The sequence below is a fragment of the Phasianus colchicus genome, chromosome 14, assembly GCF_987193195.1.
Source record: "Phasianus colchicus chromosome 14, bPhaCol1.hap1.1, whole genome shotgun sequence".
In the NCBI taxonomy this organism is placed as follows: Eukaryota; Metazoa; Chordata; class Aves; order Galliformes; family Phasianidae; genus Phasianus; species Phasianus colchicus.
The window spans coordinates 7,328,722-7,343,782 of NC_143449.1; the positions used below are offsets into that span (position 1 = coordinate 7,328,722).

The 15,061-nt window shown below is 42.5% G+C and overlaps 1 protein-coding gene across 6 annotated transcripts in view; it reads right to left on the reverse strand.

The window, feature by feature from the left end:
• The window catches only part of AMOT (angiomotin), a 61,324-nt gene that overhangs the window by 17,719 nt on the left and 28,544 nt on the right, over positions 1-15,061 (reverse strand). For all 6 annotated transcript variants that reach the window (XM_031594457.2, XM_090150113.1, XM_090150114.1 and 3 more), the window contains 4 exons: positions 10,954-11,407; positions 8,945-9,089; positions 7,383-7,475; positions 3,860-4,005 (listed from right to left, as the gene is read on the reverse strand). In XM_031594457.2, coding sequence (XP_031450317.1) covers positions 3,860-4,005; positions 7,383-7,475; positions 8,945-9,089; positions 10,954-11,407 — 838 coding nt within the window. The remainder of the gene's footprint in view (positions 1-3,859; positions 4,006-7,382; positions 7,476-8,944; positions 9,090-10,953; positions 11,408-15,061) is intronic.

The following is a 15,061-nucleotide window of genomic DNA, read 5'->3' on the forward strand; positions in this document are numbered from 1 at the left end:
CAGAGCCTCAGGCTGGTCAGAACAGTCCTTTCTGCCTTTGGCCCAGAGCAAAGCTGAACCACCTGCTTTGCTTGCCAAGGTGTATGCTAGCAGATGCTAGTTAAAGCATGGTAATATGACAATTTGACAGACATGGGCCATCTTTGACCACCCTCCAGCTACACATCTGCTGCACACTGCAGCCATTCAAATCAGAATGGAGACCATCGTGGCAACCCGTGCTCCAAAGTGAGAAATTTTAGCTGCATTAGCTGCAGATATTATCACCAGCCATTTCTGTGATACATGTTTTTAAGCTAACAAGCATTTTGCCTCACATACATTCGATTTATCTCAAAGTTCTTGCATGTAATGGAAATAATCTGAAGTTCTGATTAAAAAAAACAACAGACACACTTCACTAGCAATAATTTTAATAAGCTGCTGAGTTAAGCATTACTGTGCAACATCTATTAAAGGGAAGAATGAAAATAGAGATGTGAACACAGGGGTTAATTACTGGGTATTTTTATGTATAGAAGTAGTAAAGTTTAAAAATGACATATATAACATATACATACTTTGCAAGCCTGTCTAGAGGCATATTTAAGTTTGTTTTAAATGCCCACGATCACTTACTCTTTTTAGCACTTGGCAAAAACAAATTCCACACTATCTAATTTTAATGGCAGATCGTTCTAAACTTGACGAGTCATTTCACTATTGCTAACAGACATGGGAAATACTCTGAATATCTACTTTTGCTTCCAAAAGCAAAGTGTCTCCAAGATCATTCCTTTCTCCATTGCTTTTACCATTCCTTTATCTCTTCCTACTCTCTAATTTGAATGCTAAAAATCCCGCATGCATAGAAGTCCCACAGCTCCATAGGAGTAGAAAAGTACATACGTTTTACACATGGGTGGTTTTACTCAAACCCACAATTCAGGCAAAGGCTTTTAAATGGAACACGTAAGTTCCAATACCAACTCAAATTCAGTCATTGTGATACATGGCTTATAGGCCTCATTACAACAGAAATAAAATATTCTTTTCATAAAGGTTCTGGTGAATACAAGGCAGGGTAACTCTGCTCAATAGGAAGTCAAAACGGAAGGGAAAAAAAGCTGAAAACTCACATTACAGGATGCAACTGAAATATGCACACTCCCCTCAGGCCTTGAGCCAGAGTGGCTGCCAAACCTTAGCGTAAGAAACTCCACCCTCTTCTGCAGGACTAGTTTGGAAATTCCTGACAATTACAGGGACCAGCAACCCAGATGAGGCTGGCAGGAACAGAAGAAATAATTGACAAATTGTTTATATATCTTGGTCACTGAACACCACTGACTCAGGCTGACATTCAGACTCCCTTGTGAATGGTGCCCTGAGCACCAAACAGCTTGCTTGGCTGCCTGTCGGCAAGTTACCATACAGCTCAGGGATTTCAGAAGTTCCCACAATTTAAAGCTAATGAGGCAACAAATGCTTTCTAATCCTAAGTATTTCATTAAAAAGTGATTTGGAAAATCTGCAAAAATGAGTCTTCATCCCTTCTTTTTCCTTTATCCCCTCTCACCTCTAGGAAAAAGCAGAGTTAATTCCTGCTCCCTCACTGAGACACTTCCATATTCATCTACAACAGGAAGGGTGGCACTTCCTGCACACCCTGGGATCTGAGCAAAGGTCGGATGCAAATGACCACAAACCCTCATGCAATCTGAAGTAGGGCATTTCACTCTGAACCAGCATAGGTGTGTTTGGGTATTTTTTAAGTTATTATGCAATCCAGCCACATTTACCTACCTATTTTCCTGTTCTTTGCATCAGCACCGAAACCACTTTTTCTAGTAAAATGATATGTCTTTTGAAAAGAAACCATATAATTATTATTGCCTCTGAAGACTCAAACCCTACATAAAAGTTTGACCTAGTCAACTGCTATGTATGCTGGCCCTGGCTTATTATAGCATCTCCATAGAAGTCAGCTCCAAGCATTTGAATAGTTTGAGAGAACCCATGCAGTTGTCCTGGATATTTAGATTCATCACATGTGAGACTCTTAGAATCATGAAGCTGCTGAAATCTGAATAAGAGGCAAGCATATTCCACACATCACAGGATCAACTGACAGAAGAGTTTGAAAGAGCCAAACAGAACCATTTCACATGTGTTTTCCCTCTATCTAATGCTCCCTGTCCTCATAGACACCAAGGTGCAAGTCTGCAAGGAAATGCTGCCATCCTAATGAAATCACTGCACTTGTCAGCTGTGCATGAGGCTGAATTCGGCCAGTGATATTTAAACATTCCTCTGAATCTGCTCATCTTTCTTCACTATCACAGTTTGTTTTGTGCAGAAGCTGGCTCCCCAGTTTGTTGATACTAAGCACTAGAGTAAGCTCTGCAAGCATTCCACCTTTTGAAGTGGCCTTGCCAGTGGTTTGCAGCAAAGCTGAGGGCAGTCTGGGAGAAAGCAGTGCTTGTTTGGGGTGGGGAAGATGGGGTGATTCAAAATTGGGAACAAACAAAGGTGGGAAAGACCCTATCAGTAAAATGGGAAGAAGAGAAACAGGATGGCATAAACCATGGTGTGTGGGCCTGGAAAGAAAAGAGAAACTGGACACATTTCATGTGATGGAGATAGGAAAAAGAGGTGGAGAATGGCAGAGAAAGATAACTAAAGCGTGATGACTGCTAACCCAGCATCCATATCCTGAATGGGCAGAGCAATTCCAGGAGAGGAGACACTGATGGAGGGCCTCCATGAAGCTGTAGAGATTAAAATGATACTGCAAGGGGAAAAATGAAGGACAGCAGGGAAAGAAACAACAGGAGGTTTGGGGAAAAACTACTGAGGCAAATACAAAACTTAGAGAAGAGCAGACTAAAATTAAGAAGGTGAGTGCATATGTACCTGGAAGAGAATGAAAGCAGGCAAGTTATGACAGGAAGAGGCTCACTAAATATTGGACCATTCCTCCTCTGTTGGCACAAAGGGATCCTGAACAGAGAAGAGGAAAAGCAGACAAGGAGAGGGGTCTGAGGAATGTCTCCAAGATGGCAAGATGCAGGTGGATGTAAGCACAGCACTCCTGAAGGCGATCATGAGTGCTGGTAGGCAGGCAGATGGCAGAACTGAAGAAAAGAACAAACCTGCAGCGGAGGAAGTCTGCCTGGTCATGAAATTTCCTCCAGGGGCTCTCCATGGAGGAAGAGTAGGAGTAGAGGAAGCAGAGGCTGGGACAAGGAAATGGAGCCTTTGAGAGGAAAAGAGTATGCAGGACAGTTAGTATGACGCAGAAGGGCTGTGAAGTGAGAGCCATGTGTGAATGACAGGGACAAGGCTACAAAAGAAATTACTGTGAAAGCTGTCCAGCAAAGGAGCTCGACTGCATTATCCCCCCTGAGAGGAAAGGGAAAGAAAACAACCAAGGTCATGTCATGCACAGCTTATTACAAACGCTAGGCACATACAGTGATCTGCACTGTGCGCCATGATAACCTGGTGTGAGTGGAACACCTGGCTTGAGGGGACAAGCTGCATTCATTTGCTATTAATTAGAAGTCCATCCAGATCTGAATTTCTGCCAAATTCAAGAATTTGCGAGGGTTGGGATTTCAGTTCCAGCCCACTTTTATCAGTTAAAACAAAAAGAAATGAAACGTGGCTGCTTGGATGACAGAACTTCCAAGAAAATACAGATTTATGGCTTATCTGTGAGCAGTTCAGAGGCTTAGCTAACCAACACAAAGCTAAGCCGATATAAACAGCTTTGAAGCTAGCAGATTTCCTTATTATTTCACAACATAAACTTATTTCCAGAGTCACTTTTACTGGAATGCAGATTATCCCAGTTTCTCTCTCCCAGCATCCTTACCTCCTCCTCCAGTTTCACCACCTTGGCCTGAGCATTGTTCAAGGCCTGGTCTCGGATCTCAATGTGTCTTCGCTGGTCTTCATTGGTGGAGCGTGCAGCAGCCAGTTCTATTTCCAGTTTCTCCTTTTCCCGCTGTGTTTCTTTGTCTACCAAAATGAAGTGAGAGTTATCAACAGAAGGTACTTTTCTCTACTCAACTTTCAGGAGTTCTCTACTCCAGAGGTGAAGGAAAGATGGGGCAACTTCTCACAAGAAACAGAACACAAATCTATTGCTTAAGGGATAAAAACTATGTGGCTTTCAAGGAAGAATTTGTAACCCTGAAAAACAAGCACGTTACCTTCAAGTAACAATATGCCACAATGCTAGCATGGAGGAATAGAAAACGTATCACTCAGTACAGTTAGGTAATTCGCTCTGATTATACAGATGGTTAGCAAAACTTAGCACCTCTTCACCTTTGAGCTTTCAACACTAGAAAACAAACTGAGTAGTTTTAATATCCCTGGCTGGGGAGGGTAGATGGCAAGCTTTTGTGCTTGAAGATGTTGTACTCCTGCTTGTGGACATGGTGTGAAGAAAAGGTGTTCTGCTTGGGGCAGTTGCCCACCTTCTCAAGAGAACATGCACTCACCCCACTTGGCAGTCAGCTTCACCAGAGGAACAAGCAAGGAAAACTCCTTGGTCCTCCTCTACTGCTCTTAACAACAACCCTTTGGGCCAGGACCTATGCACCTGTATCTGTTCTGTCACTACTCAAAACACACCTGCAGTTTAACAAAGCTTTTTGCCCAGCACTGAGAGTTCATGCTTAGTGCTCTAAAGCCACTCCAAGCACAGTGGCTGGTCACAGAATCACAGGAGTTGGAAGGGACCTCTGGAGATCACTGAGTCCAACCCCCCTGCTAAAGCAGGTTCCCTGTAGAAGGTTGCACAAGAAAGCATCCAGCTGGGTTGTGAATAACTCCAGAGAATGAGACTTCAGTCTCTCTGGCAGCCTGTTCCACTGCTGTCACCCTCTAAGCATTTTCTCACATTCAAATGGAACTTCCTCTGTTCCAGTCTGTGCCCATCACGTTGTTGGGCTCCACTGAAAAGAGCCTGGCCTCATCCACTTGACTACTGCCCATTAGAATTTATGTAAAATTCTGAGCTGAGATCCCCTATCAGCCTTCTCTTCTCCAGGCTGAACAGCCCCAGCTCTCTCAGCCTTTTCTTGTACAGGAGATGCTCTGAGCTCCTCTTTATCTTTGTGGCCCTCCACTGCACTCTCTCTAGGTGATTCCTGTTTCTCATGAACTGGAGAGCCCAGAAGTAAACACAGAGCTCCATATGTTGCCTTGCCAGGGCAGAGCAGGGTTGGGGGGGGAGGAACTGCCTCCCTCATCCTGCTGGCCATACTCTTTTTAGCACACCCTAAGCATGCTACTGGCCTTCTCGGCCACCAGGGAACACTGCTCACTCGTGGCCACCCTGTTACTCACCAGGACACCCAGGTCCTTCTCTGCAGAGCTCCTCTGCGGCAGGTCAGCCCTTAACCAGTACTGATGCATGCAGTTATTCCCTTTCTGCTGCTCTCCAGAAAGAGCTGGACATAATGGGGGTACCTATGCTTTGTGTTTCAGGAACAGGTTAACTGCTTTCATTAAAAAAAAACAACAAAACAACAACAACAAAAAAACCATCCAGGATAAAATAACTTGGAACCGATGAAATTATCACACAAGAGCGTAAAGCAAAGCCACAACACAAAGCTGATGTCCTCTGCCTATGCTGTCATTCCCAGCTCATGCCAACCAGCTACAATGATAACATTAACATACTCACTGGATACATAACCACAGAATACTCCCTGCAGTGATCTACACCCTGCACTGACAACACCAGAGAAACTACATTCCAGAAAGTAATATCCCACGACAAAGGAATGAGGACAAGGAGTGTAAGGCTTGAAAAACAGGAACTAGATTCTGGGTGTTAGGACAGACTGCATATGGAGTACACAGGCACATTTGTGCAAGCATGTGCATAACTATATTTACAGAACCACAATTACTCCCTTCCTTCTGCCAGCAGAAGAGCCAAGAGCAAAGCTTTAGCAACACAAAACAGCTAAAGATTCCCTTTTGCTAGGGAACTGATGCAGCCCACACATAGGTTACAGAAGAAACCTCTCCACCAGCAGCACCTCAGAGCTCTGCATAGCAAATTCCAACTGCAATTCAGAGCTAACCTTGGACATAAGACACAAAGATAAAGGCTAATGCCAATACCAGCCTATTCTATTCAGTTCCCCATCTCTCCCATCCTGGCATTTCTCCTCCACCCAGGAAATAAGCTGCTGACAGTGTCAGCACGTTAAAACGTATTGCAGAAGATGGGCAGAGATGAGGTAGGGTGGCATTACGCCAGAAGGTATCAATCAGTGTCAGCACTCTGTTAATCTGCAAGTGCTTGCAGCAAAGCTTTTGGAGGTTTTATTCCAGACTTTTCTTCAAATGAGTTCTGCTTCACCAACAAGCGCCTACAGCATCCCAAGAAATGCTGGGATCAACAAAACGCAGCACTAAGCTTTCCACATACATCCAGAAGTAGAAACAGCATCTAAGGCTTCATAGCTTTGGCCTTCCCACCTCCTTGGGCAAACCTATGAAATCCAAAAAGCCAGAGATCAATCACAGACTTCCCACTACCACCAGGAGAGCAGAACACACACTGACAGCTTTCTGCTTGCAATGTAAGTCACAAGAAATAAGCTAAAGACAACACAAGAGGGGGATACCAGCATCTGTCAGAGCAGAAGCAGCCCGTGTTACGTCATAGAAAATCACTATTTTGCAACTTTACTTTCTATTGCATTACCTTTTTATATAACAGTTGTGAAAAAGTAAGCATTGTCAGAAGGGTGGAGCACAGTATGGAATGAAAATTGGCTCGCTGCCATCAGCCTTGAGACATTTTTGTACAAAGGAAAAGCAGCATTTCACATCTGTCATTTTGGTTTGCCCTGTGATAAATCCACTGCACACAGAATTCATGACACTTACGCAGCACAGCATACTGCAGGCATTTTTAATCCCCCCTGCTTGTGCTGAACTGGATAGGGCAGCAGCAAATTAAAGAGGAGTGAGATAGGAGACCTTCAGGGTTCCAGTCCTACTGTCCCTCACTCATGCCAGGATTCCTGACAGTCTGGGAAGGTTTAATTCCAAAGCTTTCAGGGAAGAAAATAGTTCCTCAAATTCTATTACACATTATGGAGTAAATACTATTTTTACAATGCAACTGTACACTACATTTGTTCCAAAATCTCTAGCAAGCACCAGATAGACTGTACATACTGACAAAAAAAGAATTCTTAAATCTGTCCTCCTCTCTGCACTGCCAGTTTCGGACTGCCAGTGCCCCAATTTCAGTCCTGGTAGGTCAGATCTGTCAGTTTCCTACATTCATCTGCTGCATGTTTATCCTTTTAAGAGTGACCACAGCACTCCTAATGACCCATAATGACTGTATAACTCACTTTGTGCAAAGAGTTGAGAGATGGTTTTCCGATTGTCCTCAGACCCTTCAAATTCCTTCTCCGCAAGCTGCTTGTTGGCTGTCTCCATACGTTCTGCAGAATTTTTCAAGAAAAGAAATGCTAAAGAATCAAAAAACTTTCAAGCATTAAAGACTCACAAGCTCAGGGAGTGGATCTTCTAGTTCTACCCAGTCAAAAGTGAAAAGACTATCAAAAGCTGCCACTCATTTCTTAAATGTTTCTAATTATGTCCTTTAGAAAATATTTTCAAGGAGACAAAACAGATTAAACAGAGTTAAAAAAAAAATTACTTTAAACAATTGTAACCTAATTTATATGTTTGTTTTTTTCTGTTTTTATAGATGTTGAGATTCCCTATAGAATTCAGTATGAAGAGTTGATATATTTCAGTCTTCTGCGTCACAAGTTTTATAAAGAATGGTTTCAAAAATCTCTCCAAATAAACTCATTTTTCCCACACAAATAAATCACCCCACATAATTAAAAGATTCCCTTATAATCCTCCACTACATCTTAATAGTTTGAAGATTAAACCACTATTGTCTAATTACCTGACTTCAGAGAAAAACATAAAATCTCAGGGACAGCTTAGCAGTTCTGCTGCTGTAGGCTACTAGAAATTTGTATCAGATTATGAAAATAAAAATGAAATATTTATGCAGTGTTTTATTATGAATAAAATTATTTAATGCAGGCCTTTGTGTACTGTCTCTCTCACTAGCACTGGGCACTTTATGGCCTCATATTTTGGATGCAAACAGCTTCTGAAAACAAGATCTTACTCTGAGACTACAGACAGAGAAAGAAGATGACATGCAGGACAATCAGATGGCTTTTGGAAAAAAAATTAAGCTTACATTTTACAAGAGTGATTATACACTTTCACACATCTAAAACTGCAGTTGTTTTTTGCCTTTCAAACTAATGTTAAACCTTGACTCACATTAAGGTCAAATACCATTCAACACCACTCTCCACTGCCAGCCATTGTGCTGCCTCAGCCTCTTAGCAAGAACCAGACACTAACAACATCTCACTTTGGAAAAGAAAAGGGATCCAAAAAAACAGATGCCTATGTTGATAAGGAATGACAAGACCTTCAGGAAGAACAGACACTCTGCAATTTGTATGTCAGTGCAGAGAGGTCATTGGACAGGAAATAAAGTGAACATGCCTGGTGTGGGATTAGGCAGTCAGCAAAGCATCTTCCCATTTGGATAAACTGAACAAATTGTACAAATTGTGTCTAGGATAATAAGACAAGAGAATTCCAGGCCTGCATCTGGTTTATGGCATTTGGCTTATCACGTTTCTTCTCAATGAGAAACAGGCTAGAAATGAGACAACAGCACTCTTCTAAACCTGTCTTCTCATACTCTCAGCAAATGCTTAAAATCCCAGACTACTGAAAATACCCAAGTATCCAGTCACATCCAATTGCGTCACCAGACACAATGACTCTCATGGTGGCAACACACTGGCTTTGTGAGTAAGTACAACAGTAAAAATACAATATTGAAGAAAAGTTTTACTTAATTCACCTCTCAGATCCCTGTTGAAATCATGAAGCCTACGAATTTCTCCTTCCAGCTTGTTTCTCATGGCCTTCTCCAGGGCATCCCGCTTAGAGGATGATTTCTCCAGGTTTTTGTATGCCTCTGAAACTTGCTGAATTTCTGTTTCCAGCTGCAGTGGAAGTGAAAACAAGCACACACTATTTTATCACTAACAATTCTTTTAATTTAATCTCAGAAAGGAGAATGCCTTCTCTTGTTTTCTTTGTTGAGATAAAATGGCAGCTACACATCAAATGAAATGGCAGAATCTTATTTTCTGAGGGATCCTCATTAAAAATACCAGTGGCTGGAATGAAAATCTGGACTCTGCTTCCAGTCTCTAGTTCTACTTCCCCAACACAATCAGAGCACTGATACAGTGAACTGAAGAAGTGCAAATGTCACCTACTTTTTTTGTAAGTCCAGAACACTTTGATACTAGTATCAGTTTGGGCAAAAAAAAAAAAAAGATATATATTGAAGAAATAGTTATTGTGATACTGAGTTGGTTAAGTAAAATAAAACAAAGTCAACCTATACTAAAAAATGCTAGTAGCAGATCCTACACTGCTGATGAACTCTGCTGATCTGTAATTGTTACATCCAAAATTCACAATAAAGCCTCCTGATGTTCTATGCTTACACTTCTACATCTTAGCTGTATTTTAAAATATTCCATCTACTTAACTTGGGGGGAGGGTAGAAAAAAGACACACACAAACGACTGTACTAAAATAAGTTTTCTCCTTCCTGCTAGCCTTCAGTGTGAAGCTGCTTGATTTAAGCTGCAGCAAGCAGCTGATCACCCAGAGCAGGAGAACATTCACTTCTAACTCTCCTTGCCAGGCACAGCTTTGCATTGCTACAGAAGTATGGATGCATGTACTAAGCGATCAATAGGGGCACGGAAGGGAGATCATTGGTATCCTTCTTTCATTATCAGGAAGCAGTCAACATTTCTCTAAAGCATTTCCTGACGAGGAACCTTCCAAATAAAATACAACACAATGAACATATGTCCCTGGAAAGAGGCAACATAGGAAATAAATCAGCGTGGGAAGCCACACTGGTCATCTGAATTCAAACAAGTGTTTTAATCAGACACACATTTTTATGGTCCTGAAGACTGCTCAGTGCAAAAAGCACAGAAAGGCCCACAAAGTCCTAGGCTACAAGCAGCATTAGCCTTTTCACAGCTGCAAAGCAAAGCAAGGCTGACTGGCTGTGCAACTTTAAACTGTTGGTCATCCAGAAGTTATTTCTAGAAGGCTGCAATGAAAATATCCCTCATGCTTATTAGTGATGGCTCTCACTGGAATTTTTTACTACTGTTTTTAATATATGGGAGAAGGGCTTTATCATCACCTATTCTACTTGTTCCATAAAGCCAAAGGTGGTAAATAGCTTGATCCAAAAAGGCTTCTAAGTTTTCATGGCAGTTGTGCAGTACTGAGGGAGGGCTTTTTAAGTGACTCCAGTAACAAAGTGTTAGTTTCAGCCCTGCAATCCAAATGTCTCTAATGTAGCCATAGCAGCAGTACTTCTGCACTATGTCCTGCCAGCCAGTTTTGCAGTCATGCTCCCTGTTGTCTCCTTGTGTGACCACATACTCAAATCAGCTCAGATGAACCCTTCCCCGTCTCTAAACTCTTTCAGACTGATAGGAAAACAAAGTCTGCTGCTATCCTGGAAATAAAAACACTAGCTTTAATTAAGCAAGCCAAGCAGCCAGCCTCTTTGAGACAGCTGATGAGGATGCTCTTTTGAGCATGGTCAATTAGCTGTCAGAATAAAACTGAAGGCTTTGATTCTATCTTCCGATGAAGTTAAGAACTGCCCAAAGGGACAGGATACAATTATTCTATCTACATATAAAAGACTCTGAAGTAGATAAATCAATCCCTTAAGCAAGCAACATAACAACTACAGATTAGATCTTTCATTTATGGATGATACCAGACACAGGAGAGTGTCTGACATTCAAGAACACCCACCTTCTGCAGTCGGGCTACCTTCTCATAACACCCATCCAGCTCCTGTCGTAGAGACCGGTTTTCTTCCGACAGGATTTCCACCATTTGCTGGGCCCTGGAAACTATGGCAAAAGGATCTACTTGCATCTGCTGATACGGGGAAGGTATCTGCTGAGCCCGGGACATCACTGAATAGGAATCGCCTTGCTGCTGCTGCGGGCCAAGGAAAGGCTGGCATAGTCGGTACAAATCTCCCTGATGAACTTGGTTTGACAAGAAAGGCTGCTGGGTCCGTGGCAGAATGCCAGGATCTCCCTGGCTTGGAGTCAGGGGTTGCTGGTGCTGGGAAGGGGACAGCCTGGATGGTGGTGGAGACTGAAGCAAGGTCAAAGATCCCAAAGATGTCAAGGAAGAAGTTGGACTGTGGTGGTGAGGTGGTCTCTGTTGTAACTGCAGCTGTACATCTGGGTTCTGCCTGGAAAACAGAGAGCAGAAACTGTCAAAGTCACACAGATGATGCATGAACCAAGTGATAAAGGTATGAGCTGTATAGCTCCTATTCACAGGTATTTCCACACAGAAACCCCTCATGTTCAGGGCTTTGAATATACATTCATTTAAATAAATGCTTTAAAAATCAAACTGGTACCAGAAAATCAATTCTAAGAATGTGATAGTCATAATCATGTGTAAATTTTATATAGAAACACTAAGAGAAATTCCATCAGCAACCACAGGCAAAAATTATTTTTACAACTTTTTTCCATATGCTTTGAATAAAATGGCTGAGCTGAGGACTTCCGTTTTGTCCTGAAAAATGCAATCTCTTGAAGAGAAAACAATTAATCTTCTTCAGTTATTAAGGATACAAAGTTAAAGGAATTAGATACGTTCCCTGTTGCCAGGCCAGCACCAGCAGTGCAAGCTTTCCCAAGCATCAACCAACACGCCTGGTTAAATCAGAAGTTGAAAGATGTGAAAACAAACCTAAGAGTCAGAAGGAGCCTTTTGTCCAATGTAATAAGTATGCTCATTGTTCCTAACAGTAACATCTAGAGGATATCAAACACAGATCTAGACATCTGCAACATGCTTGCATCTATTCACAGAACTAACTCCAGCTCACATTCCTGGATTTTGGAGATCCCCATTTTAAGCTCTGCTACATTACCACTGAAAAAACCTTTTTTAGAAACCGTGGCTTTACCACACTTGGATGATGCAGGCTTTGCTTCTTCCTCCCATGACATTCAATTTCTAACTTCTCTAGACGTTCTTTACACTAGCAGCTGAGGTCTACCCTCTCCAAGTGCTAGCCAGTTCCTTCTCAAGCACAGAACTCAGGCTGATGCAGACCCACTCTGGCAGTTCAGCATGTTCTGCAGTTCTCCTGCTCTGACAAAATTTCCTATCCTCTGGGCGCAGTTGAACCCTGCAGCTGGAAAAGCACATACTGTTCCACCTGGCTGGAGCTGCAGAATACCCCCGTGGTTGCCCGTGTTCACAGGAAGGACCCTACGGAATGGCTGTGCTGAGCACACCAGGGATACTGATGTTCGCAGCAGCCCCCAGCACTGCTCTCCCACTTCACCAGGAGGGTTAGCAACGTGTCAATTAAAAGCAGCAGATGTGGGCCTGAACTGGAAGCCAAAGGGTTACACAATGGGCTTTTCGGTCTATGTGCAAACACTCGGCATCATCCTTCCTGTTCTGTGCAGAGCGAACGCATCAACTCTTCATACCCGTCCAAAGAGGAAACGTCTGTATTACTCACATCTGGCTGCCAGTGCATGTAGGAGTCGATACGTTCTCAGGCAGGGTTCACCATTTCAGAACTGCATCTCATTTTCCCTGCTTTCCAGCAGAGAAGGTGCAGAGAAGCCCCCAAGGTGACGTTCAAGTTGTTTAATGGGGAAACAAATCTACTCATTCTCACACTTGGGAAGAAACAAATAATTACTGCTCTAGTTACTGTTCTTCCCTTCCTCCCACTCAGGTAACTGTGTCCCCCATCAGCATCATCATTTCAGGAGCTGCATTTTCCCAGGAACGATTACATGTGGCACAAGAATCTCAGGGGTTATGCATAAGATGGTTGTACAATTAATTTCCTCAGGAATGTTCAATTTAGTAGCAGCAATTTGGTTCTTCCTCTCCTGGCAGGTCAGCCCCACTTAATGCATTTATTTCATTACTTTTATTCATCAGTTCTCACAATGAAGAATAAGGCAAAACCAACACAGGATGTGCTCAAGGTCATCTCATTTGTCTCAGGTGGTTTCCAACATCATTCTCAGCTCACTCAGTTAAAACTAACAAAGTTAAAACTCTGCATCATCACAAACTCCCCAACTCCGCCAACTCTCTCTTTACATGATGTCATGTTCTTCTGATTTTACAATCAATTAAAGACTAACCTTGTTGCGACAATTAATCTGTGATGGCCTGCAGAGGTTAGATCAAAATAGATACGTTGCCAGTCTGCCTCCTGGCTGAAAACAAACCTTTCCCATTTTGAACCCACAAAATTCTTTCTGAAAACAACTTGAAGCAGTTATTCAGATAGGATTAATCCCACCAATCTGCATGTGCTGGTAATATAAGCCTGGGGACTCTTTAGATAGGGATGCTGACAATCTGGGATGTTCCAGCAAATGCATCTTGTCATCCTGCCATTAGAACCGTGCTGTTTCTACAGGACCCGAGCCCTAAAGAGAGGAACTCGAAGGAAAGGATGTCAAAGACGCAACAGTGGCAGCTAAATTCTGAAGGGACCCTCCTTGTACTGACATGCCCACTAACAACTTTTTTTGAAAAATATCTATTGTAAAGAAGAACTCTAGGAAATCATGGCCAAGTATTTCTAAACAAGATATATTTCCAAGATTTCCAGCATTTTGGCATTCACATCCAAAGCCTCTCACATCTTCAAAATACATCAACCTCACAGGTTCAAGCTACAACATGAGAGCTGGGAGCCCCAATTTTGGTGTGTTACCAACAGCTTAAGAGCTTCCAAAATGACACAAATTCCCAGCAAGATTATCCAACAGGGTTGAGACAGCCCATGTTTAAAAAAAATATTACCCAGTAACCCCACAGTGACATCTCAGCCTTTTAAGATCTTGTATGAAAACCTTCACATACACATTTACAGAACTTTTTAGTATCCTCATTACTTTCGATTTTGTCTCACAAAATACTTACATACATATATTTCTCATATATACTTCACATATATACTTCAAAATACCCAGCTCTGAGACCTCTGAGATTAATGTGAGAATTGTGGAGTTTATTTAAGAAGGCAGATGAACCCAGTGATACTGCCCGAGATTTTTTTAAGTCAGAATCCTAAATCTTAAGGTACAAATCACTCCTGGGGTCACTTAACAGAATTGTTGATAGAAAGGTAGCAGAAACTTTTCTCCATGAGAGAAACTGTCCCCAGGTAACCTGCAGCAGTAATTGCAATTATATCACGCAAAAATGCAGAGAGTCTCTTGAAATACTTGAGAAACAAAATTACTCAGTATCTTTCAATTTGCCTTGCTGTCATAAACACCCCAAACACTGAAAACAAGCCTGCAATAATTCCTAGAAATGTTTAAGCTTGAGAAAAGAACTTTAAGGGCCACTTCATTTTGAATGCTATGACACAACAATCTCCGCTTCCTTTACAGTCCCTGGCAAACACTGGAGAAACACGCCACGCGGGCCAAGTACAACTGTGGATTTATGGCTCTGCAACTACAAGGGTCACATTAGCTTTTAAGTCACAAAGATAGAGATATGGCTCTGCAAGCAAACCCAGCCAACAGGAGTGCCGAGGCTGCCAGGATTGCAGGAACCAAGCCATGCAGAAGATCTACGCGCAGAGGAGCAAAGCGGGGAGGGCAGAAAAATGAAGAGATCAGGAAAGGTCTCTGGCTTGTTAAAAACCATTTCTGCCTTCCCGGCTTCTCCTGCTACATCAAGCTCAAGCCATCTCAGGTCCCCACTGCCTCCAGCCCTCCTTGTGAGCCAGGACACAGAGTGCAGGAGGGAGCAGGCTCCGTTCAGCCAGGCGGCTGAAATCAAACTGATGTGGTTTTGTTCTGCCTCCATGCCGTACCTGATTATCCCCGCT